The sequence below is a fragment of the Syngnathus typhle genome, linkage group LG7, assembly GCF_033458585.1.
Source record: "Syngnathus typhle isolate RoL2023-S1 ecotype Sweden linkage group LG7, RoL_Styp_1.0, whole genome shotgun sequence".
NCBI classification, from domain to species: domain Eukaryota; kingdom Metazoa; phylum Chordata; class Actinopteri; order Syngnathiformes; family Syngnathidae; genus Syngnathus; species Syngnathus typhle.
In genome coordinates, this window is record NC_083744.1 from 13,432,500 (window position 1) to 13,457,695 (window position 25,196).

At 39.1% G+C, this 25,196-nt stretch overlaps 1 protein-coding gene across 4 annotated transcripts; it reads left to right on the top strand.

Annotated features, from left to right (window-relative positions):
* Positions 1 to 1,306: 1,306 nt before the first annotated feature.
* ndrg4 (NDRG family member 4) lies at positions 1,307 to 25,069 on the top strand. 4 transcript variants are annotated; one of them, XM_061282111.1, is made up of 18 exons: positions 1,307 to 1,463; positions 8,295 to 8,385; positions 8,851 to 9,000; positions 10,505 to 10,543; positions 12,620 to 12,725; positions 14,857 to 14,977; positions 15,161 to 15,223; positions 15,879 to 15,939; positions 16,026 to 16,112; positions 16,213 to 16,269; positions 16,346 to 16,449; positions 16,688 to 16,744; positions 16,879 to 16,930; positions 18,427 to 18,474; positions 19,149 to 19,184; positions 19,263 to 19,314; positions 19,482 to 19,520; positions 20,665 to 25,069. In XM_061282111.1, exons 2-18 carry the CDS (start codon positions 8,308 to 8,310, stop codon positions 20,817 to 20,819), a joined length of 1,305 nt encoding a protein of 434 aa, XP_061138095.1. In that variant the 5' UTR covers positions 1,307 to 1,463; positions 8,295 to 8,307; the 3' UTR covers positions 20,820 to 25,069. The 4 variants fall into 4 exon arrangements, with proteins under 4 accessions (XP_061138095.1, XP_061138096.1, XP_061138098.1 ...); XM_061282112.1 differs by lacking the exon at positions 19,482 to 19,520 and having other exon boundaries at positions 1,313 to 1,463; XM_061282114.1 differs by lacking the exons at positions 1,307 to 1,463; positions 8,295 to 8,385; positions 8,851 to 9,000; positions 10,505 to 10,543 and adding an exon at positions 11,148 to 11,320.
* The last annotated feature ends 127 nt before the right edge of the window (positions 25,070 to 25,196 follow it).

Consider the following 25,196-nt stretch of genomic DNA (forward strand, 5'->3'; position numbering starts at 1 on the left):
TGGCATTACTGCACAGTGTGCTTTTAAGATAGAGTCAATAAAAATGGATTTGGAGGCCAACCACTGCCACAGTGGAGTTTGACCCAGTTTATAATCTTTGCATGTAGTATGTTTTAATTGAGTCTCTTTCATAATGCGTTACTGCGCATGTAAAGATTTAAAAAGTATCAGAAATGTGTATCAATGAGAGGTTGGGGTGACACGCATACTGTAGATAGGTCAAATGTTTGGTTGAGCGGTTTGAGTCTGAAGAAGGTTGGTTCGGCAAATATATGATGCCAACAGATTATTGACAGGTTGTTTTGATTGTTTTTTAAATGGGGATGGACCTATAATAGACTGGGTTAATTATTGCCACGGATTGGCATCGGCCTTTTTCAAAATTCTGAGAACTATCAGCGCTCATAGCTGCTGTCCCGACTCCTGGACGGCAGTGCTTTTTCCCTACATCATTCCTACAGCCAGCCACGCATCCAGCGCTTCTCCTCAGTGAAGCACATTGCTCAGAAGCACCCCCACCCCCCGCTATCAGGGCTCATTGCTACCGTCCTAACCCATGGACGGCAGTGCTGTCTGCTTTGGCACACGCACGCCTGCCAACTGATTCCCGTTTGCTGTTCACAGATTGTGTAAACACTTTGATAGTGCCAGGATGTCATTATGAAATTATGCATGGAAGATAGATGCTCCTAGGAGTACTGATGCCGTTGTTCTTGCGATGATTTTCCTATGCATGCTAATATTTAATGACACAGTTAGCCAGTTGTGGTTAGCTCCTTTAAAGGCAGCTTCGACAAAACAAAAAGGCTCAAGTGGGTGCCTGCAGGCTGTTGCATGTTGGTGTGTCTGTGTGGGTGAGATGATATTCAGTAACACCATGTGAGAATTGGATGTGCAGAACAATTCATCGTGCCTCCCTTTTGAAAGAATACCGTCGTATTTTGATAGTGTGCTTTAAATGGTAAAAGCAATTTTGGAGCTTGCGTACATCCGTCACCTCATAGCTGCAGTGTCCCTCTTTTGAGAACGAGATTAATATACAAATGTGTCACCGGGCAAAGCAATCACTCAAACTGCATTTCCTCCGCCTCAGCTCCATGGCTGCTTTCATCTCTTTTAGTTCCATTTCGCCCTTCGCTTGCTGTGCTCTGGTATTCGTTGTGCTGCATTAATGGTGAAGCCACGTGTTCTCTGTTTATCATCAAAAAGAGGACGAGAGAGACAGACTCTCTCTCTCTCTCTCTCTCTCTCTCTCTCTCTCTCTCTCTCTCTCTCTCTCTCTCTCTCTCTCTCTCTTTCTCTCTTTCTCTCTTTCTCTCTCTCTCCAGGTCCATCCACTCCACAGACCCACACACCCTTAGTTACATACACGCGAACAATCCTCAGCAGCCTCAGGGAGATACATTCGACAAGAAGAAAATCTCAGAATCTACCAATCAGAGAATCTCCTAGCAACACTGCAGGTACAATGAATCTTTATTTCTTCGCTCTACGAATTGATCTTCAATTAGATTCCCATTCATGAGCATGATATTTGAAATGATATATCCAGAAATGTGACCATAAAAATGTGGTGCTCTTGCATGTTCAACAGGAGGGTGTAAAAATGAGGACAGTATTTCTTTTTGACAGTATATTTTTTTTCATCTAATGTGTGAAGATCGCTGCTGCTTTTATTTATTTATTTATTTTAGCCCAGACTCCTGCCATAGCACCACATAAACACCTCTCAATGCCAGACTCTGCATTGGCATGAATCGGGTGTGGATAATTAATTATATGAACTATAGAGCCTCATATAATGGGACATTCGACAGCATATTATAGCTGCCATTAAACATTACAACAAAGATGCTAATCTGTAACAATCTAAAATTGCTTAATGGTTTTAGTTTAAATCAGAGAGATGATTGACTGTATTTGAGTCTATCCTGTGTTTGCATAAGCTGCCCTCTCCAATTGCATGCAGTTCCATCTTCAGTTAACTAAACAGTATTTGAAAGAGTGTTGATTTTAGGGAGCCATGTTTTTTGTCCATGCACACACAGAATCTTTTTCTGTTACATGGCTGTAAATGGAAGAAAGAAAGAAAGAAAGAAAGAAAGAAAGAAAGAAAGAAAGAAAGAAAGAAAGAAAGAAAGAAAGAAAGAAAGAAAGAAAGAAAGAAAGAAAGAAAGAAAGAAAAGACAGGCTAGACATGAAATTGTCACTAAAGTTGAGGCTGTCAGCACATTGCAGTTTGTTTTTTTTTAGTTTGAAGTTTATAAATAGATTCATAACGAGTGTGTATGCTCCAACACAAAGCTTCACGGAGCCAGTGAGTGATTAGACCCCGACACTGTTCTATGTGACTCTCTTGTGTTTACAATAGCACCCAACCAGCATTTTAAACATAATGTGGAACTACTAACTGGACAATAGACAGCAGTACTCTGGAAAAGTCTTGAGACCACCAGTGATTGTTCTTGACCATATATGATTGCCAGAATGTCACTTAGAACAGGATGGAATATCTTCACTATGGGATCTAGTTAAGTATACATACTGCTTGCCTGGCTCGTAAGATGTCAAACAGAAAGATTTGGCTCAGGCTCAGTTCGTTGGATACCCTGTTGGTTTCTGGAGCTAAATTCCCGATAACTGTAGCTGTAACTGTCAGCCTAGATTAAAAATTGACCGCATAATATTTTCAATTCCAGTCCTCTATGTTTTTCCATTTTAGGCTGAAAAGGGTGCAACGTGATCTACGGAATTCCCAAACACACTAAAGTAGACTTTCCCCAAGCTGGAAAATAAAAATGTGTCTGTTTTTACTCCGAGTGCAATTTACAAAGTACTGTCTGACCCCAAATGATCAGGATCATACAGTGAGCCCCTCCCTAGCAAAATAGGCCACAACGCTCTGTTCTCTTTTGTCACATGCTGTTTGTATGTGTTGCTGCTTTGTATGTGTTTTAAAGTAACATTTGTTTGAAGGTTTATAGTAACTACCGTAACATCTCAGCCAATATCTGTTAGCCCATGTATGGCATTTTGATTTATATGTTTAGTGTGACATAGCGAAAGATTAAGATTAAGATTTTTGTAAAAAAACAACAACCTTTAACTGTTCTTTAATTGCCTTCGATTATGCTTACAAATCGGTACTGCACACCGTCTATTTGATCAAATTTCTTTTTCCATTCTTTTGCGTTGTTTTATTTTGTACAAAGTGTTAGAATTACTCTTAACGAATTAAAGGTAGTTCACAAGGGGTTTTTTTTCCCCTCAGTCCTTTAATTTTTTGGTTTCCTACTGGACAATTAAATTCTAAGTCCAGCACAGCCATGCACTATGGAGCCTCTTAGCCCAGGGGTCCCCAAACTTTTTCCTGTGAGGGCCACATAACCTTTCCCTTCTCTGATGGCGGGCCGGTGTCAGTTTGTAACAGAAAAAGTGTGACGATCGTAGGGGAGCTTAAAAAATTTATTGTTTTCCAGAAAGCCACACATAACCAAATAACGGTTATTTAATAACCCTTTCCTGTGTTCACCCTGCTTTACTTGGGCGACATTTTAACGGAAGGATTCCAGGGGAAGGTTTGTGGGTGGCTTTAGCGCAAAACTGCATCTGAAAGCTCAGCGCGCAAATTACAAAAATGCTGTCGTCACAGCCCACGCTCTAAATTCGGGACTGATACAAATAGAGCGCGAGTGCGCCATGTCCGTACACGCACTTGTGAGTGTGCACCGAGCTTTTTGACACGGCTTCCGGTAGTAAATGCGCAGGCGAGCGCTTCCCCATCTACTGGGGAAACGCAGTCATTGCAGGCAAAATGAGCAAAAAAAAAATAGTTTAATAATACAATTTGTTCAGGGTTGGCGGGCCGTATTAAACGGTCCCGCGGGCCGTATCCGGCCCGCGGGCCGTAGTTTGGTGACCCCTGTCTTAGCCCATTGCACTTGCAAATGTTCCCAATCAGTGACTGAGTGGCATTTTGGAGTTTGCAAAGTAAAGATTCTTTGGTTCCTCAGTGATGTGAGGACAGTATTAGTCCAAGTATCAATATTTATTTAGTAAGACTGTATTTACATGTACTCAGTGGTTTTGAAGCTTTGCAAGCCTGCTCATTGTTAGATCTGTTTGGAAACAAGTCATGTTGCTACTTGAAGCCCACTTTCAGCTCCCACCCCCACCCCTACTTCACTGCATGGCATTTGGAACAGCTGAACAATGGAGGGTGGCAGCTAGTGAGCTGCTTGGAAAAGCATTGTCATTAACGTATTTAACATGCTGATAAAGCCCCTACTATGCTCGATCCAATTTACACACATTATCCACTCACCACTAACTAGTTTTACGGCATGATAGGCCTTGTTATATCATATTTATAAGGCACTAAATTCCTACTTGGTAGCAACCTACACTCGGCATGATAGCCAGGACTTTTTTAGGGGCCTTGAATGGCTGTCTAGAGGTCCCTAAGAGTGCAACCATGTGTTTAAATATTTACATACGCATTTTCTCATATATTCCAAAACCAGGATTTACTTACAGTGATACTTGCAGATGCACTTACCAGTCATTTTGACTGCTACACTACATCAAAACAAATAAATAGGCCCATCAATTACAAAATCTGGATTAGTTCTTTTTTTTTTATGGGTTTAGTACTCCTAACCTTTACATGACTACATTTATATAATAGTCAAATCCGCATTTGTGAAACAAATGCAAAAGTAAATCAGTTAATCAGAAATAATCACGAAGCAAGACCAACATTTGCAGAAAAAAGACAGCATAGATAATGAGTGAATGTTCTCCTCACTCCTGGTTCGGGTGTTGTTATTTTTTGACAACTGTCCAAGTGTGCTTTGACACCGATGACTTCTCTGGTCGGAATCCGTTGATGGATTTGTCAACAAACACCCCTACCCCCGAGCAAACGGCAATCACATAGAGGGCACATAGAGTATAGACAAATACAGATTCAAACTCACATTCACATTTATCGACAATGATATTGTTTGCCTTATAATATATGATATAATCTCTCTCTTATATCATTAGATATATTGATATAGATATATCATTAGGGTTAGGGTCGGTTTTTATTGTCCGGCGCAATGTGAAAGAACCTGTACAACATAATTCCATTGACTATCACAAATGTTGTTGTGGTTACTGGAACCTGGGTGTTTGCCATAATATTGTAGAAGCAGACTGAGTGGAGAAATGGGTAAAGTGAATAAAAGGTATGTTGTTTTCCCTAGTCATGAAATCATAACCTACAGTATCTGTGGTGCTGTAGAATGACTGATTTCTATTTCAACCAGTGATGTGATGTGATATGATGTGTCAACAGTGACAGTAGAGTCAGACCATGGAAGAAGGGACTTAAATAGAATCCCAGTGGGCATGTCTGATGAAAAGCCAGTCAGCCATGTCACTAACTTGTATTGGTGTTCACTGAGGGCTATTACTTCCTCTTTCACGAGTAAAACCAAGGTTTATTTAGGAATCAAATCATCCTATCAGTATGCTTCACTAAGCATTGATAACTTGACATCTGGTTGTATGTTCGGTTCAGGAAGGAGTCCAACATTCACTACCTTCCCCCTTTAGTTTATTACGGGTAACTACCTACTGTGACCGTCTGCCCTGCTGGCATACACCCTGCATTCCTCTCAGTGGACCATAGACACAACTCCAAGACTCAGAGCTTTCATACGGTCAAAACATGACCATGTTGACGTGCACAAACTGAAATTCTGTCCGCGTTTCACACTTCCTAATGAACTCCATTAACAGTAAAATATGACTTGCAATATTTGATCCTTGCCCAGAATATGTCTGCATCCACTCCACTAATTATGCTCCTTTGAGCGGTACAGAAAATGGATGGATGGATGGATGGATGGATGGATGGATGGATGGATGGATGGATGGATGGATGGACCACAAACTATAAGATCTCCCCCTCTGTCTGGGCTCGTAGATTGAGCAGCATGCCTACAAAGCGATCAGGTGGCATTTGTTTAATTTACAAAAAGAGGTGAGAGGTGTGGCACAAGTTATGTTTGCTTCATTATGACAATGCCTTGAGCATCTGACAGTTCCTGGCCAAGAAAAACATTAGCAACCTTGCTACTCAGGCGGCGTAGCATTTTGTGATTTTTCTTTTCTTTCTTTTCGAAGTTTAAGGCGTCATTAACTGACCCCTACTGAAGATCTCATCAAGGTGGTCATAAGAACAGAGCTGGGGAAGATCACTGAAGAATGCATGAAGGCCTGGCAAAAAAGGCTTGGAGAGTTTATTCGATACCAGGGGGAGTACTTGCAAGGGGAAAACTTATAGTTTGGGTGTGGAAAATAAACTTTGGGACATAGATTTTCTAACACACCTCACATGTTAATGTGTACATAACATGAGAATGCAGAAGTGAGAAGATATGAAAGCGCTTTTGTGTTATAGTGAGAAAAAACAAAAAGCAGCAAAGACTTGAGCCCCTGCTGAATAGGATCATGCTGGGTTGTCATAGCAACTCTCTCTGCATAAAGTTACGAGCCAGAAGTCAGGAGAGGAAGAAAAGGCAAGACCAGAACGGAAAGCAGAAGATTTTGTCTAAATGACCACTTAGTTTGCAAATGTACTGAGCGGAAAATCCTGTTGTGTAGTTAATAATTTCTCACCCATTGAGAGTCAGGAAAAAACAATGTTCTGCTATCATTTCACACTATCATTATGTCAGTTCATTCGGTCATGATGTGCTTTGCTGATCATCAAGTACACACTCGTAGTTGAAGCGTTGATCAAAATGAGGGGTACGAAGCATCGCGTCTATTGTCTGTCTGTCTGTCTCTCTGTATGGTAGCAGGGATAATGACATAGATCTGCTTGGTCTTGGTTTGGATTTTCCTGTTTACGTCACACATTTTCCAAGCGACCTGTTGCCATGCGGCGCTATAGGTCAGCTGAAAATGTCACATGCCATTGACCGTCACTAGGCTCTTTATAAGGTAAACAAGGAAGTGGGACAAAGGAAAAAAGAAATAACAAATACAATGAGAGATACCAGAGACACATTAAGTTTTATTTCTATTCATACATTTAAGCAAGTGTTGTAGGGGAAATACAAACCGATAATCCAATGCTCTGCAAAAGGAATGAAGACACATGAAGAAAACATGACCATCTTTGCCAAATAAAGGATCGGCATGATTTTATTTGTTTTTACAATTTTTTTCTCAGGCACTGTTTTTTCAAAATCATACTTAATGTGCAAGACAGGGTCAAGAGGGGGCTTAATTCATTTTACTGTGAACTACTGTGAGGTCAGAGGAGATCTACCAAATATAATAAGAAAAAGTTATTATTAAAAAAAAAACATGTTTAACTCCCCTTACTGAAAAACATACCAGACCATAACATTTCAAATCAAATTAAAACGCATGGCAAGGAATGTCACGGTTTGCCATGATTGTTTTTCCCCCCCCATCAGTTAGATTGTTTACATATTTGATCATGTAATTAGTCATCCTAAAATAGCGCAATACTAAAAGGGTAACAGGGGACATGTTGGTGGTGATATATACAAGTGTGTACTTAACAATTCAAGTAGTCGAGTTTAATTATTTAGTTGAGCCACTTCTGTAAGGACTTTGTATATACTCTATATGGGTCTTCGTCTAAGTCCGAGGCATCATTTGTCCTCTATTCTCTCGTTGGAATTCCTCCAGCACAATCTGTGTTTTTATCACAAGGGCTAAAACAACAAAGCCCAGATGTCACTTCCAGTTACTCCCAGCAGCTGATGAAGTATGTGACCCTGGGATGTCAGTGCCAATACTTGGAATGGAAAGTACACAACATTCCAGCACTGTTTTATGTGTTCAGGCACTTTAAATACATAATTGACCAATACAAAATGTCAAGTCAAGCATAATTCAACTTAATAAAGATGAGTCAACTTAAACAACACAGAAAGGCAATGGGACGAAACAAAACGAATATTTCTTGAATTTAGGTTTGTGATTAAAATGAACATTAAAAAAAAAACAGTAACAAAAATTGAAGTATTTCCAATTGCTGCATTATTTCTTAATGAGCTACATTTGCAAATATCTGACAATTCAAATTTTTTGAATGATTCTGTACAGATAGTTATAATTGTACAATCGTTCAACTTATTTGCATCATTTAATAAAATGGACTGAATCTACTTATTTATTTCCGTACTTTTCCTTGAAGCCTATATCTATTTTGTGTGCGTGCGTGCGTGCGTGCGTGTGTGTGTGTGTGAGATGATTTTCAGGTTACTGCCCAGGATGGCGGGAATAAAGGAACAGCAGTTCCCTGAGGAAAAGCCCTTGCTCCCAGAAAAGAGAGGAACTGATTCAGACATGGTCAGTTAGCTTACTTGAAAATACTATTCTGAATGTATTTCATATCATGTTTATTTGAGTAGGAACAGATGCCACAGCTTAGAAGAATGAAAAACAAGCATTTATAGCGCTTGTCCCAAGAAGGGCTTTTAAACAAAGATCAAAAAGATATAGTTGCGTTACTCTAATAATTAAAATAATCTCAAAACTAATAATTAAGGTCATTGACAGCCTGAATGATTCAGTGCATTGTGAGACCCATTTCGTTGTTAAGCGGAACCGAAGCTGACACAGAGTCGACATATACTATCGCAGCGCCAATGTTTTCTTTCGTAAATTCTCATTTAGCAACAACTTTCTCTTCATTGATAAACATTCGGCGCACTCATCTTTCATGTAACTCATGTCATTTTACTGCTTTATAATAAGCAGTTGTATATGATGCAAAAGTGGATGTTTTGTTTTTCATGTTGTTTCACCATACAGCAGGAAAAGGCATCAGGAGGGGAGCCATGCCCTTCGAACCCTAAGCCCTTCAACAACCCCCCTCCTCACAGTCGTCCCACTCATCGTTGGCATGTCATCGCAAGACATTGGCTCCGCCAGACCCGCTGTCGGACCAGCGGAACCCTTCCGGTAAAAAGCCAAAACACAAATTTGTTGATTTCAGAAAACATAAGTGATATTTTCTCTTGATACAAATACATATGGTGCATATGAAATCCATATATTTTCTTGCTTTAAATCTGAAGTTTACGATTTATCAGTGACTTTATGCGGCAAATTAGACCAAATATGAAAAAAAGGTTTAACAGAGCTGTAACGGATAAATTCATGCAACAGCCTATGACTTGTTTTCATGTCAACATAAGCATACACTTTCATACAGTACAATATGACTTAGTTGGTAGGATTGAAGAAAACATTCATGGACAAATTCAGGGTTAGACAACATGCTTGAATTCCGTCCGCCCGTCTGTCTGTCCATCCATCCATTCATTTTCTTCCAATTATCCGGGGTTTATTCACGGGGTCAGCAGCAAAAAAAACAGCGCAGAGAGAGCCATGCGGTCTATATGGCATGTAGATGCAGGTGGACCTTCATTATCTATAATATTAGATAAGGTACATGAATAGCAGTCAGTTTCTTTCCTCGCCATCATTGGAGGGCAGATAAAATAGAGAAGAGTGTCACCTGCTGGCCCAAACGATGCTCTCTTGGTATTGTATTTTCTTGCTCTACAATCTGTCCAGCCATCTATTATCAACATCGTTTGTGGTTCTTTGGGCTGAACCATAAGCCAGCTGAGGGCGAGTCTGGCATTTCTTTGCTCTCGTAATGTCTATAACATGGGTGCTCAAATCTGTTCCATTATTCTGCCTGTTTTAAATGTTTCCCACCTAATTCAAATGATCAGGATCCTGATCAGGCTTCTGCTGATCTTGCTGATTGACCTGATCATTTGAATCAAGTTTGTTGGCGGGAAACATGGAAAACATGCAGGATAGTGGCCCTCCATGACCAGAGTTGGAAATCGCTGCTCCATGTGGTCACTGATTAAAAAAACAGCAGAACTGGTAGAACACGAGTTTGGGTGTAATAAACATGACGGAAAATGAAATCAAAGTACTCACTGATAAGATTATTCTTTGTAAGAACACTAGAATCAGGACGCAACAGACCAATGATGAAAAGGTCATTTTTCATCAAGTTAATATATCTTGTGTTCATATTTTGGAGATTTTTAAATGTTGGCCATTTGTATTGTATTTTGAAGACAGTTTACCCTTAATTTGTGCCTTTGGATATTTAATTGTAATAGTTTGGCTTCAATGTTATAACTTATAATGCTGTACATTTAGCCACATTCATACCTGTAAATAACATTTTGTGAAGTACACACTGATCAGCAATATTGAAGCCAGACTGGGTGTTTGTCAACAAAACTAACAAATAAACCATCCATGAAAACTCCAAACATAATGGTGATCAAGTGGCGATGAAGTGCACTGTTTGTGATGAGTTCCAATGGTTTTGAATACGGATTAAATGTCAATTTAAAACAATTAAATCATGTTCCACAATTCATTTGTGTACCCCCACCCCCCCACCCCCCTCCTTGTCTGTCTCTCCCGGCAGGAGAACTGTGACCAGCTGATGCCAGTAGGCGATTGGAAGGTATGCTGCTATTGTTAACTTGATCTCTTAATCTTTTTGTGCCGCTGCCATCTGTAAAGGTCCAAAAATATACTGTATTTTGACATTTCAATCATTACAGCGTCCATTCTAATCTCAGTAAAATCGAAGTTCAGCTGTATTATAAATATCATTGTTGTTCATGACTTTATTATTTTGTTGTAATTGTGAAATCAATATATTCATTGAATGCACATGTGCATCATCCACATCCATTTTTACATTCTCTCTGCTATCTGACTTATTGAGCGAATCCACCGATTGTTTCAGTAATGACCTTCTATTTCCTGCTGCAGTTGATTAGATTTGGCTACATTTTATCATCGTGATGACCACGTACGGTAGACTCACAATGTGAATGTACTAAACACTGGTACATATATGTAGCAGTGGTGCTGATGAGAGAGGATGCATAAAAGCCCAAGGCCAATATATGGTACCCAATCGTATGATGGCGAAGCAGCATTCTGAGCCAATCCTCGACTCCCTACACCACCCCCATGGTACTGTTGCTCACGGAATGTGAGATGAACGCGAGGCGAGGGGGAGGGCTTCAGCTTTCAATTCTGGGTGCGGAAAGCTCCCAAGCAGACAAAGGCACTGCAGCAGTGTGCACCATCTATCATTCAGCTCAACTCCGTTTTCCAGCGGGGTGTTGATCAGCAATAGTCCTCTCAACTGCCTGTCTGTATCTTCCTCATTTTTTTTAGCCACTGAGAGAACATTTACTGTGGAATCATGCCTGAATGCTGGGACGGGGTGAGTGGAGTGAATTTAGGGCATATAGCGAGTGACGTAGGTTGTCATATGGCGCATTTGTGAATTTGGAATTGATCATTGTAAATCATTTGTAGTTGATGACAAGAAATGGAAGATTACAATGTTTAATATTTGACCACGGAACAGACCAAAAAAAAAAAAAAAAGGCGCAAATGTTGAGTACAATGCTGATTTCCACTTTGTTTTCATGCAAAGCAGAAACTGCAGTGTCAGAGGAAATAATGGGTCATTCTGTTCCTTTAGCCTACTGACACACTTAAGAATGCCACCACGGATGCTCTTTTCCTCTGCGGATGAACATGCATCCATGTGCCGATGTGTACTTGCGCGTGCTTGTTTAAAGAAAGCATTAAAGATCTTTGCAGCCATGTTCACCTTGAAATTAATCACGTGCAAAAATTGCCATGCAGTATTCTGAATAAACTAATATTTAATGTCTCTGATTTCGGTGAATCTCTTTGACCTTTTGCATAATGAATGTAAAATAGATCATTTTTTCCATCTCAAAAGCTGAAGGTCATCATGTTAGCAACCCTTAATGATTTGTAATACAATCGTACAAACAATCTCCTAACGAGTCTGATGCAGTGACTGTCTGAGATAGAACAGTAATTCCATTTGATCCAATTTTGAAGTCATAATTAGCTGAATTAGGTCCTATCGCATAACTGCAGAACTGCAATACTATCCGTGGCCAAGGTAAAGAGGGTTATGCATTGTTTGTTTTATCATTCAGCTTCAAGCATAGTCAATCATTTGGACATTATGTAAAATAAATTACTCCATTGTGAATGTATATCTGTTTTTGACATTGTGGGCATGCAGCATTTGAGATGCTACATTAAGGTGTCAATCAATAATAGGTGTTTGGAGAGATTCAGCTGTTTAACTGGTGGAGTGCGACATACTGATGATAAGAAGGAAGAAATTATGAAACCGAAGCCCCGTGCTTGCTTTCTCTATAGTTAAATACCTAAATATGTCCCTCCTTTGATTAGTTATGCATACAAGTATCTTCACCTCCATTTTGAATGTTGATGGTTGTGATTGACATGACTTATTGCAGAACGTGTGTTCTTTAGAAAATGTAAGAAAGAATCTTGATTACCTACAGCACAGACGGTATTATTTAGGATGAATTCTATATTTACTGGATTTTTTTTTAATGTGTTCAAAACACTTCAACTTACATTCATGGCTTCAAATTCTGCACAAGTGGATATGTTTATTATGAAGTCAGGTGACCAACCAGGTGAACAAGTGTGTTTTTCTTCACAGGAACATGATGTCGAGACTCCTTTTGGGATGCTGCATGTGGTTATCCGCGGGGCGCCCAAAGGGAACAAGCCTGCTATTTTCACCTATCATGATGTGGGACTGAACCGTGAGTCGTGTGTATTTCTTTCTCGACAGATGTGCCAGTATGGTTTTTTATAAAGGTGTTTCTGCCCTTGCTTCACGTGATAATTGGCTATATCAGAAGCTCTTTTCAGTCACACACACATATGCATATACACACACAAACCCACACAAAGTGAGAAAGAGAAGCAACACATTTATTTTTAAAGGAAGAACAAATGGTTGTGTGCTGTACAATAATACACAAAATAAAATGTCATCATTACATACTCTTTGAATTAGCTACAACATAGTAGTGATAGTTTTTATACCTAGGCTAATTTCCATCACAAGTCACCACTTATTATTATTATTTTTTCACATTCACAAATGATTTCCATCTCACGATGAGGTTCCCCCTAAAATCATAACGTGACTGTGAGTTGAGAGTTGGCTGACACGCTATAAATGTAAATGTTCAAAGTTGCAGCAATGTGAATCATTTGAAAAACAGTAACAAAAAACAGTAACATTTGAGCAGGTGCTCACTCACATATGACAAAATAAAAGCACCAGAGCAGGGATGAAAATGTTGAGGAGGTGAAGAGACAAATGAAAGAATGAGTGGGAATAACAGTGATGAAAAGTAGGTCAGAAAAACATCCATGTCCTTCGGAGGGAGGCGGGGCGGAGCCAGCAGCAATGCAGATGCTTTATCGACAGAGATTGGGGGTTGAGTATATTAGCACAACTCTCATTATTGCTGCTTTGCTGTTTGTTTCTTAAAGGTGGCAACATTGGTGAAAAAAAACACATATGGATAGCATCGATTATGAACTGTGAGAGAGAGAGAGAGAGAGAGAGAGAGAGAGAGAGAGAGAGAGAGAGAGAGAGAGAGAGAGAGAGAGAGAGAGAGAGAGAGAGAGAGAGAGAGAGAGAGAGAGAGAGAGAGAGAGAGAGAGAGAGAGAGAGAGAGAGAGAGAGAGAGAGAGAGAGAGAGAGAGAGAGAGAGAGAGAGAGAGAGAGAGAGAGAGAGAGAGAGAGAGAGAGAGAGGAAAAAGTACAGAGGGAGAAAGTAGGTCATTGAGTCTGCAACGTGCAAAGCGCGATGAGAGAAATGTCTCACCTATAAGTATTTATGCGGCAGTGTTTTCTGAGCCTCATCTATTTTATTTCTGTAACCCAGATGCCAGGCCAATTAAACGATTTAACTAATGCTGCTTAGTTTGAGCCTCAGAAAGATACAGTGTTGGTGACACACATGCAGGCTCAAAGCAGGCCAACCAAAGCCTGAAGAGAGGAGTGCACATGGAGGGCTGACATCTGTAATCCCTCGCTATATTTGCGGTTCATTTATCGCGGCTTCAGTACATTGCGGATTTCTCACACCAAAAAAAAAAACAATCAAAAATTAAAAATAAAAATTCTAAATTGAGGAATTATGGCATGAAAGTTGCCCGCACGCCAGCAGAAGGCAGGGAGTGCCCACACAATTGCAGTACGTACACTTGTGCCTTGTTATAAAAAAAAGTTCTAAAAACACATGTACAGTATTGTACCTTGTTATATTTTTTTTCATAATAATAAAAGAGTTCTAAAAACATATTTACAGTATGTACACTTTACCTTGTTATTAAAAGTTAATAATAAAATAGGTCTAAAAACATATTTACAGTATGTACACTTTACCTTGTTATTAAAAGTTAATAATAAAATAGGTCTAAAAACATATTTACAGTATGTATACTTTAGCTACATCTACATATGTTACACACACACACAAATATTTATATTTATATTATTTTCTGTATGTCATTTATACTGTTAATATAGTATTTACATGTTTAAAACTACAGTAATCCCTTGTTTATCGCAAATAATTGGTTCCAAAAACCACCCGCGATAAGTGAAATACGGTCACCCTCTCATCTGAATATTTTTTTTTGTGTGTCAATAAATGTATATGAAACCATTTAAGTGCCTATTTTATTATTAGAACATTAAATAGTTGTTTCAAACATGTAAATAATGCATTAATTGTATAAATAACATACAGAAAATGTTGTATAAATATTGAAAATATAAATATTATACGTGTGTGCGTGTAACATGTTAACAAGAAGTACTGACTCAGCGGCAAGATGCTAATTCGCTTTTCACTTTCTTTGCTCCTGCAGACAAGCTGTGCTTCAATTCTTTCTTCAATAATGAGGATATGCAAGAGATTACCAAGCACTTTGTGATTTGTCACATCGACGCTCCGGGGCAGCAGATTGGAGCGTCGCAGTTGCCGCAAGGGTACACACAAGCAGATTTGTACAAATATCGTCACTGAACTTGACCTACTTTATTTAAGAAAGAAAAATAATCCATTTGGATTTAGCCTTGTGGTTTGATAGATGAGTCACGAATGCAGCAGTTGTCAAGCTTCATCACTGATGTAGGAATGTACAGTACATGCATGTCCATTTCCTTCCACAGGTACCAGTATCCCACTATGGACCAGTTGGCGAGCATGTTGTCCACTGTGGTGCAGCATTTTGGGTTAGCACATTTTACATTTCACGAGCACATGCCATGTTTTCGTCGTGCCGGCCTTGCCATTTCCTGGGACATCATGTCCTTGTTTTGCTGGCAAAGATGATCTACTGTATTTCTGCACTGCAGAAAATCTGTTAATAAAATGCCTTTGAGTGAAACACACACACTCACACACACACACATGGCTATGCCAAGCGTTAAGTGAGTTGACTGCTCTTGAACTCGGTATTAGTCTAGCAAATCATGAGCTAGTCCTCAGGAGTGCCAATATTTTACAAATTCTGCCACAGTATTACTTTGTATTCACAAGTAACAGAGATCGTTAGAGGAAATGGATCTGTGTAGAAGTATATGTTTCATTTAAGTTTAGGTTTAAGTGAAATTTGCCAGCTGTATAAATAATATGGTACAAAATCTAATTTCTACCAAACTACAGTAATGATGTATACTTATGTTACATTACAAAACAGTTTTTCTCTAATTTTATTCATGAAGCCTAAACTTGAAGAACTTGGAGAAATTCTTAAATTCAGGCTATTCTACTGGTAATTTGTTTAATGATATGATGGCAAAGAAGAAATTCAGCAAGGGTAGTATCACTCCCAAAATATTACATCTACTGTGTCTTGAATAAAAAAAAATCATTGAACTGTTTTAGATTCAAGAGTATCGTTGGGATTGGCGTTGGCGCTGGATCGTACATCCTGGCCAAGTTTGCTGTGAGTCCATTTGACATATTGTATAAATACACAGTATTCCTCGAAAGTGGCCAACTTGTGAAAAAAAAAAAAAAATCTGTTTTTAGCTGATCTTCCCTGACCTTGTGGAGGGTTTGGTTCTGCTCAACATTGACCCCAATGGTAAAGGATGGATTGACTGGGCTGCTACAAAGGTATCTGCCAGAAAGTTTTTCTGTGACTGAATTAGCTTTCCAAACTGTGACTGAGCATCCTGAAAATACTTTTAATATGCAATCTGTGTCCTTCCTCTAGCTGTCAGGACTGACAAGCGCCCTGCCAGATACTGTACTGCCACATCTTTTCAGTCAGGTATATTGAGGATTCCTTGTAGCACCGGCCCTTGCGTAATAGTCGGGAAAACCACGAAGCTTTTATTTGTGCACAGGAGGAGCTTATGAACAACACAGAACTGGTGCAAAGCTACCGGCAACAGATTAACAACACCATCAACCAGTTCAACCTGCAGCTTTTCTGGAACATGTACAACAGGTAGAAGAATTGTTTTGTCATCGTTCCAAGATTGCCCCGGACAAGCCAGCATCCCCATAAACCGCTTTTTCATAATTATGACATCCAAAATTTAATGCTTACTCAGATCTCTCCCTACCCTAAGCACCACACACTAATCTTCAGATGATACTGACATTAATTCCAAAGTTCACCATCAGTACTTTTCATTGACAGTCTGTCAATCAGCGCAATATTTGATTAATCTTGTCCTTTCTAGTCGGAGGGACTTGGAGATGAACCGCACCGGGACTGCACTGAATGCCAAAACCCTGAAGTAAGTCCAACACACCTTTCCGTTACAATGCAGTGACGGCTGAACCTTTATCAGTTTAGATTTTTTAGAACATAATTATATTAGAAATATCAGACACATGAGTTCAGTAAAATGTTTACCATTTCTCGGTTTAGGTGTCCGGTTATGTTGGTTGTGGGAGACAATTCCCCTGCTGAGGAAGGAGTGGTGAGTCCCTCTTTGTTCCCTTTCAAGATTTTCTAACTAAAAAATCCAGTTGTCTCCTTTTCCATCCATTGTCAGACATAACTAATTTCTCAACTCTCTTGAACTCGATCGTTAAAGAAACATTATCTGCAAACAATACAGTTATTGTCTATTTCATTTAATAACATAATGGGTAATAGGGACTAACACGGGCAGGAGAAACAAATAACAGGTCGGGCAACATACAGGTATGAAACAGACAGGTAGCAAGACAGACGAACTGAGCCGAAGTGATGGGTTTGCAGGGTCAGAGAGTGAATGAGCTGGGAGTAGGTGTGGTAATGAGCAGCAGTCAATGCTGACCACTGCATGATAGGACTGGAGGGGCAGGAGCAGAGAAAGAGAACTGTCTGAGGTTCTGGTCAGTGCCAGACATGGCTGAGAACAATCGACGGGAGGAAAATCACTGGTCAGATGGCAGGTGGCACGGCCACGTGACAGTAGAATGAAAAGGAGCGTTGTTTGATCTCTGGCTGCAGAAATTACTAATAGTTAATGTTTTTGTTCAACCAAAAATCTGCAAAAAAAACAAAACAAACAATAACAAAACCACAGCACATAATCAGATCAGATGGTCATGTTATGACTTCCCGGCCTCTCAATCTGAAATACCGTATTTTCCGCACCATAAGGCGCACCTAAAAACCTCCAATTTTCTCAAAAGCCGTGCGCCTTATATATGGACCAATATTGAGCCACTACAGCAGGGGCGTCCAAATATATGGATTTAAATATGGACAAAGTTTTAAAATGGGCCATTCATTCAGTCCTTATAATCCGGTGCGCCTTATAGTGCGGAAAATACGGTATATTCTTCTGTAATAGCTGAGCTGCTGCATGAAGAACCTTAAATCAAACCAATTGTTTTGAAAACAGGAGAGTAAGATGGAGTACGGGTTGGCGTGAGAATAGATGTTGCATAAGCAACTGCAGAACGATAGCATGATAAAAAGAGCAAGAGGAAGCATTCTTGAAAAAAGGTTTTTCTTAGATGTGATAGATGGAGGTCAGCAGTTGAGGTAGTGTTTTCTTCTAAATATATACAGTCACAGTTTATTACTTGGAAGCCACAAAAGCTTAGGAGAGAAGGGAACATGTTACCTAATAATCATGTATTATTTTAAGCTGTTTAAGATATACTTTTGAAAGAGCGATTTGCCAATCTATTTGGTGGATTTAGGTTAAACAGCAGAATGCAGTGAGCAAACGCACATGTGTGTTTGAGTGTGTGTGAGCATCCGTGCGTGACTGTGTTTTCAGCCCCACTGGAATGAGTCATCACTGCAGCACACTGAAGTATCTGGGTCACTCATAGACCCTTTTAAAATGGACTCCATACCGTTGATGTAGTCACTCCATTTGCAGCGTGTTGTCTTTTTAACAGTTACAGCTCAATCCAATGATGTGAAACACTTCTTATTATTGAGGTCGCTTATTATGTTTAACTTGCTCTCAAGGTTGAGTGCAACTCCAAGCTTGACCCAACCAACACCACCTTCCTTAAGGTAAACAAAATGTCTGCATGCTTTATGGTAATCTGAATAATAATGTACATGGAATGTGTATCATGACGACTATGGGCATCAGTTTTTGTTTATTGTTACAAAAGTATCAAGATGTTTTTTTTTTCAACAAATTACAAAATCACTATCTGCAATGAAAGTCAATCACCAGATTAAAAATGAAAAATTAGAATTATAACCCAAGCATTTCATGTGACGTTCTTGTTGTCATAATCATACACAACTTCAAAATGCTTTAGCTGTTTAAGCAAAATAATAGCTGCCATGATCAATTATGACCTCATAATGCCGAAGTTATCGTCCCCTAATACTAGAACGTCCTGAACATCTTCCATGTTGTGTTACCACTATAGGGTCCGAATGTTTTATAATAACTGTCAAGTACAGGCATGCTCCCCAATCACCGGTCCGCGGCCAACCATTGAAATCCTTTTTCTTTAACTCATTTACAGCCAGCTCTGTTGAAATGAATCTTTGACGTCCATAGCTGTCAATGGCAGTATATGAGTCAAATAAATAATGTTGAAAATTGTCTTGAGTGTCATAGATAGACAGAAGTCACTGATGGTAAAATACAAGCTGAAATGCCAAGAAGTGCAGACAAGTTTTCAGTGACAAAGAACTTGGATCATGGCTATTTATTTTTCTTGTGACAGATGGCTGACTCTGGTGGACTACCCCAGCTTACACAGGTAACAAAGAAACTCTCATCACAGAACGTGAGTCACTTAATATATTAAAATATTCATGTGGATGTTTTGTTTTTACAGCCTGGGAAGCTCACTGAAGCGTTCAAGTATTTCCTTCAAGGAATGGGCTACAGTAAGTATCCTCAAGTACTTATTGCAGGCAAGATTTGATCTTTGTCACAATATATTTGTCAAAATTCATTTTAGCAGCAGTATTCAGTATTTGAGGCCGGGTTTTGTCCGGAAGAGACACAAACTGTATTAATGTTGGCCTCTGTCTCCCTTACCCTGTTCTCTCAGTCGCTTATGTGAAGGATCGGAGGTTGAGTGGAGGGCCAGGTACTTCCTCCTCCACATTCACCTCTGACCTCTTATTGCTGCCCTGTATGATGCTCTTTTCCAACGTTGATTTCAATTTGCTTTAAGTGCAACGATTTGGGATGTTTTTTTTTTTTTTTTTTCCGGCATTTGCAAGATCCCAAGGCCGTTCATCTCTGAATATTTTTTCCTTCAATGGAAAAATATAATCTCCTTTGTTTACCTCCCTTCATCATGCCATTTGCAAAACTGTTCTGTGCATGGCCCTTAACTGGCTTTGCTCATTGCATTCATGACAAATGCAAATATCTTAAATTACCAACATGAACAACTGCAATAGATATTCTTATGTATATTCATATATAGTATTTCTATTCATATATATACAAACATAAATCACATATTTTATGCGTCTACTCACAGGTGTCAAATAGTTTGACTATAATAGCAAATTATGTCTATTCAAAATATTCATCAATTGATTTATTGTACTGATTATAATCCCCAAAGGGAAATTCAATGTACACTCTGCTTTTTATTCATGCTTCCTTTTATAAATCTGAACCAAAATTGCAAATTGCCTTCACTTTTTATAACACTGAGGTATTTTACAATTGAACAATGATTAACAGCTTATTTGCCTTGACTTAAAAGTGATTATCCATCAATCCTTTATCCATATGTAAATAATATTGTGAGGCCGTTGTAAATTTCTATGGTTTCAGTTATAGCAGCCCTTTGAGGGAAACCATAACGACAATGTGGCGTGCAACAAAATTGATTTGACATCTGTGCTCTCCATGGTCATGAGACGGTAATGAAGAAAGGTAGCAAGTTAGCTCAAAGTGAAGTCAAAGCAGCTCAAGAAAACCATCTCAAACTATCTCTTCAAAAAAAATATCGAAAAAAGCAGTGCTCACTGCAATGAGCTCCGCACTATATCATGTAATTCCCAAGCTCCTCAATTACAAGCTACTCATAATGCATTTGTGAGTAGACCAACAACACCAACAGCCACATTGACCAGGCTCTTGTTTGATCATCCACAGCATAATGGGGACACCTTAATTGCACTAAGAGCATGACCTCCCCTCATACCAATAATTAGAAGCACCTAAACACACGTGAAAGTTCTTTTCTTTACCCCATCTGCTTCTCCTCCCAGTGCCTTCTGCCAGTATGACTCGCCTGGCCCGCTCCAGGACCGCCTCTCTGACAAGCGCCAGCTCCATGGATGGGTCACGTTCTCGTGCCTGCACCCACTCCGACAGCACCGAGGGAGTTGGTGCAGTCACCCAAACCATGGAGGTTTCCTGTTGAGGTGGCAGGGAAAAAAAATGGGAAGGGAGGGGTGGAGCTACAGAGAGAGAAGCCATAGGGGGTAACAATCTCGGAGACTTTAGGATATTAATGTGACAGGTAGACGTTAACAGCCATGATCGCTCTCTGTGTTCTCATCCCCGAGATCTTTTGTCTGCTATTTTCTCTCCTCCTGTATTGTAACAAAACAGTTAATGTGCAGTTAGAGTCAGAAGTACACATACTACATTCATCGTGGGCATGAATGTCACATTCATTCCGTATCTTTCCGTAATGATTGATTTGAAGTTTCCTTTATCCATGGTGGAAAGATTCTTCAATGGGTTTTAAAGCCTTGAATTGAGTGTGCACGTTTAAATTTAAGAATTTTCTGTAATCCACACAGAGCCAAAATGTTTTATACATAATGTAATATATGCACACATTCAACTAAATAACACAATTGTCTGCAGATGATCGTTTCGCTTTGCCATTATTGAGCTTGACCTTAAGCATCTGATTGAGATAAAAGTCACAAAAGGTACATTTGAGCAAAAGATGTAATTGTGAGTAGGGCTGCAGCTATTTTTTTTCCATGGTTTAATAATAAAGAAAAGTAAAAATAAGACATTTCCTGTTAATATTGAACAACAAACTGGTTTTCATTTTTACATAATTTATACTCAAATTTAAACAGTGCAAAGGAGTCCACTAGCATATTACACTAGTATACTTTCCTTTCTAAAAACATTTTAAACAAATCTCTCCCCGTAGTTTTTGGTCTCAGAGACAAAGTGAACGTCCAGTGTACACTTAAATAAACGGGTTGGGGCAGGGCAAAAATGCCTTCCACAATTTTTTGAGCAAAGATACTAAAATTTTCGTTTCAGCCCTATTCGCGAGTGTTGTACTATATGCACAGTATTTTAGGACACATCATTTTGACCTGTGTGGATTAAAGAAATTCCACCAAAAAATGAAAATGTGCATCCAATTCTTGTTTTAAAAACTCATTGACAGGACAGTTCCTATCAATCATTAAAAGCCCTGAAATATAAGATTTGTGCCAATGATGAGTGTTTTGAAACTTCTGAACGCAACTTTATATTCAACTGCTATTCCCAACCCCCACCTTCCTAATACTCTCCACAAACTCACTCTTGCTACCCAGCCCTTGAATTTGTATTCTTGACTATCTCATAGTTGTGTTTGCTAAGTATCCCCTTATTGGCTCAAGCCCCTTCCACCCCTCTCCCCCCCAGAACATGGCCCACACATAAACACGTTAGTTATTTCTGTAGCAATATTTAATAAAGAGCTGCTCGTGTAAGGATATGAAAAGTAGAATTTGATCAAGTCAAGGAACATGTAAGGAGTGCAAAAATGTGTTTTGTATCAGCACATGGTGGTCACAGGATGTCCAGAATTTGACAGCCAACTGTCAAGTCGTGCTTAGTCTGTGCGTAATTGTTGTTGCATTATTGCTAGACGACTCACAACCCATGACACGGACTACTTTAAAGCTTCATTTAAGTTGTGTGTCTTAGGGGTTGTATAGACTAGTTTAGGTGTCGACTTTTCTCCACAATGACCTCTGGTCCGTGATGCTGACTTTAATAATAATCCTATTTTCTTACTTGAGAAGGAGGCAGAGCTGCATGCAGCATCAGATGAGTGAAGAACTTGAAGTGAAAAACAAGTGATGTTATTTGGCTGTTCCAGCGGAAAGCACAGAGCAAGAGAAAAAAATATATATACATATATATATGTTGCTATACTAGACGTCGACTTGACTTTCATTAGATTGGTGTCGACAATAAAAAAAAAAAAATCTGAAGTCACGCTCTCCTGGTGTGTGTAATAACGTTCCAAGCTGAAGCCAACTCATCATTTTTATTGACCTAATTTTAATGACATATTTTACAATTATGTGGCCCAAGTATACCTATACACAAGTTCAACACAAACACATACTGCCTGACTTCAAGTGGAATGACATTGTATGATTTGTGAGCTATTGAAATGTATGCATTGTTTATGATCACATCAACAGATATTGCCTCCAAATGCAATTTATTTACGCGTAGAGCAGCTTTAATATGAGCGCCATGTGTAAGTCTAAGACAATCCACAACAGTTACATAGTGTAGAATTGTACTTAGTAACGTCTATATGCATGCGATTCGTAATGCTTCATTATGTGGGTAGTCGACATAGTGTTAGAGGGTGGTTTACTCCATTAGAGCCAAGATAGTAACTACTATCGTCAGTCTGTAACTTCACTGCATGGTTGTGGTTCTGATTGTAGTCAACTCTTTGTGGTCTCCACTATGACAATCACATTCTGAACAAACAAACAAACAAAATAATCTGACATGTACCGTATTTTCCGGACTATAAGGCGCACCTTCAATGAATGGCCCATTTTAAAACTTTGTCCTTATATAAGGCGCACCGGACTATAAGGCGCATTAATGCATCATGTCAGATTTTTAATCCAAATCAAATCATTCTCCATTTTATCTTTTTTATTTCAACTTCAGACGCAACAAATCGCAAAATAATGATCCATAGTCTTTTTGATTCATGATTCATAGTCTTCAGCGGGCCACTTATGATTGATTTCATGACATAATGCTTCGGGCCAGTTTAAGTTTAGGAATTTGGTCCATATATAAGGCGCACCGGACTATAAGGCGCACTGTCGGCTTTTGAGAAAATTTTAGGTTTTTAGGTGCGCCTTATAGTCCGGGAAATACGGTACTTCCCTAAATGTAACTAGCTCCTCTTTGACCAAAGTTAAACGCACACACACTCACACACACTCACTATAAATATAGTACATTTTACATATTTATACATGCCATACACAATTTGATGGGCTGGTATTGAATGCCCAGAAAAAAAGGCATAAGGTCACACATAGTATTAGATTAGTTCATCACTTAAAGTCAGTATTTTTGTTGGGTGTGCTATGTAACCATAAACTCATAAGTATTTGTATGCTTTTAGAGCTTTAGAGTAGGAAAGATTGTGTGTGTTGGCCCGCTCTTATACTGGGCCGCAATAGGTCCCCTGATTATTGGATTATTAGTGTACAGCATCAATGCACCAATGTCTCCTATTACAAAATGTTTTTTGTTCAGGTCAGGCATAGCATTCTATTGCTGAGGTGTGCACATTTCTGAGATGGCCTGTGAGGAGCGGGGCTGTTTTGGAGCCATTTGGGCACCAAGCTCAGAATGTAGGGCAAACCCCAACCACCTTAAAAAAAATATTCCCACTCCCTAAAAAAGGTGCCCCGATTCTCACAGGTGAACCCGGTTGCACCCTAAAGGGCTATCAGCTGAAGTCACTTTTATGAAAATGTCTGCCACTAGATGTGTTTTTTTTTTCTGACCACTGAGGGACGGACAGACTGTGGGATTTTGTTGATATTGGAGAATAAACTGTCCTGGAGTGTAGAAATCATGTAAAGTTCAAAAATACTTAGGAACATAAAATAGAGGCGTTAGAATAAGATATTGCATGGAAAACAGACACCTCAATCATTTGCATGGAGTGGAGAGGATGTGGAGTGTATCAAAAAGCAACTTTCAACATAAACTGTCCACGGGGCTGGGCGGGGGGTGGTAGGGGTGTGTGGTGTTCTCCTGAATGTATTTGGTCCTTTTTTGAAGTGCTGTACAGTATTGTCACCCTAAACCTTATCCTCTCAGAATTTCTACACTATGCTTTGTATTTCCACTTAAGCCAACATTAATGACTTTATGATTTGCCCTTCACAAAAGTAGTTTAGATGACGACTTGTGCTTTGGCACTGAACGAGTTTAGACCTTGGCCCTCCTTGCACTTGTAGATACATATATATATATATACATATATTATTTTATTTTCTAGAGTAGGTTACTAACACCAAACAAACATTGATGTTAGTATATGGTGAAATGTGTTCTTATTTGCCTTTGTGTTTGAAACATTATTTTAGTCAAGTGATTTGTTCACGTGCATTAATACATGTATTCTTCTTTGTGTCATTAAGATTAATTTCACTTGAGCAATAAGTATGGTTTTCTTCTTGTTTGCATTGTTTCATAATGTCTTCCCTATGAGCAATCACACCAGTAGACAGATTTTTACCTGCTTGGCTGTCATGTGTGATGTAAAGTTTAAATGTTATACATACAAATATATATACAACATAAGCTGTCACTGTCCCATGTACTAATAACAACTACAAGTAACAAGTAAATAAAGACCTGATGTCAGTATTTGCCGTGTGTAACGGAATCAAATTTGAATCTCTTTCTACCAGCTGTATTTAGTGAAGTGTTTCTTATTGGTCAGTTTGAACAGTATGTTCAAACTTCTAATTAATCATACGAAAAATTTCAGTTG

Excerpts from the sequence above, each read along its gene's own strand:
- ndrg4 (XM_061282111.1), top strand. The coding sequence starts at position 8,308 with ATGGCGGGAATAAAGGAACAGCAGTTCCCTGAGGAAAAGCCCTTGCTC. Across the intron at positions 14,978-15,160 it reads GCGTCGCAGTTGCCGCAAGG|GTACCAGTATCCCACTATGG; the intron begins GTACACACAAGC and ends TTCCTTCCACAG. Across the intron at positions 15,224-15,878 it reads ACTGTGGTGCAGCATTTTGG|ATTCAAGAGTATCGTTGGGA; the intron begins GTTAGCACATTT and ends GAACTGTTTTAG.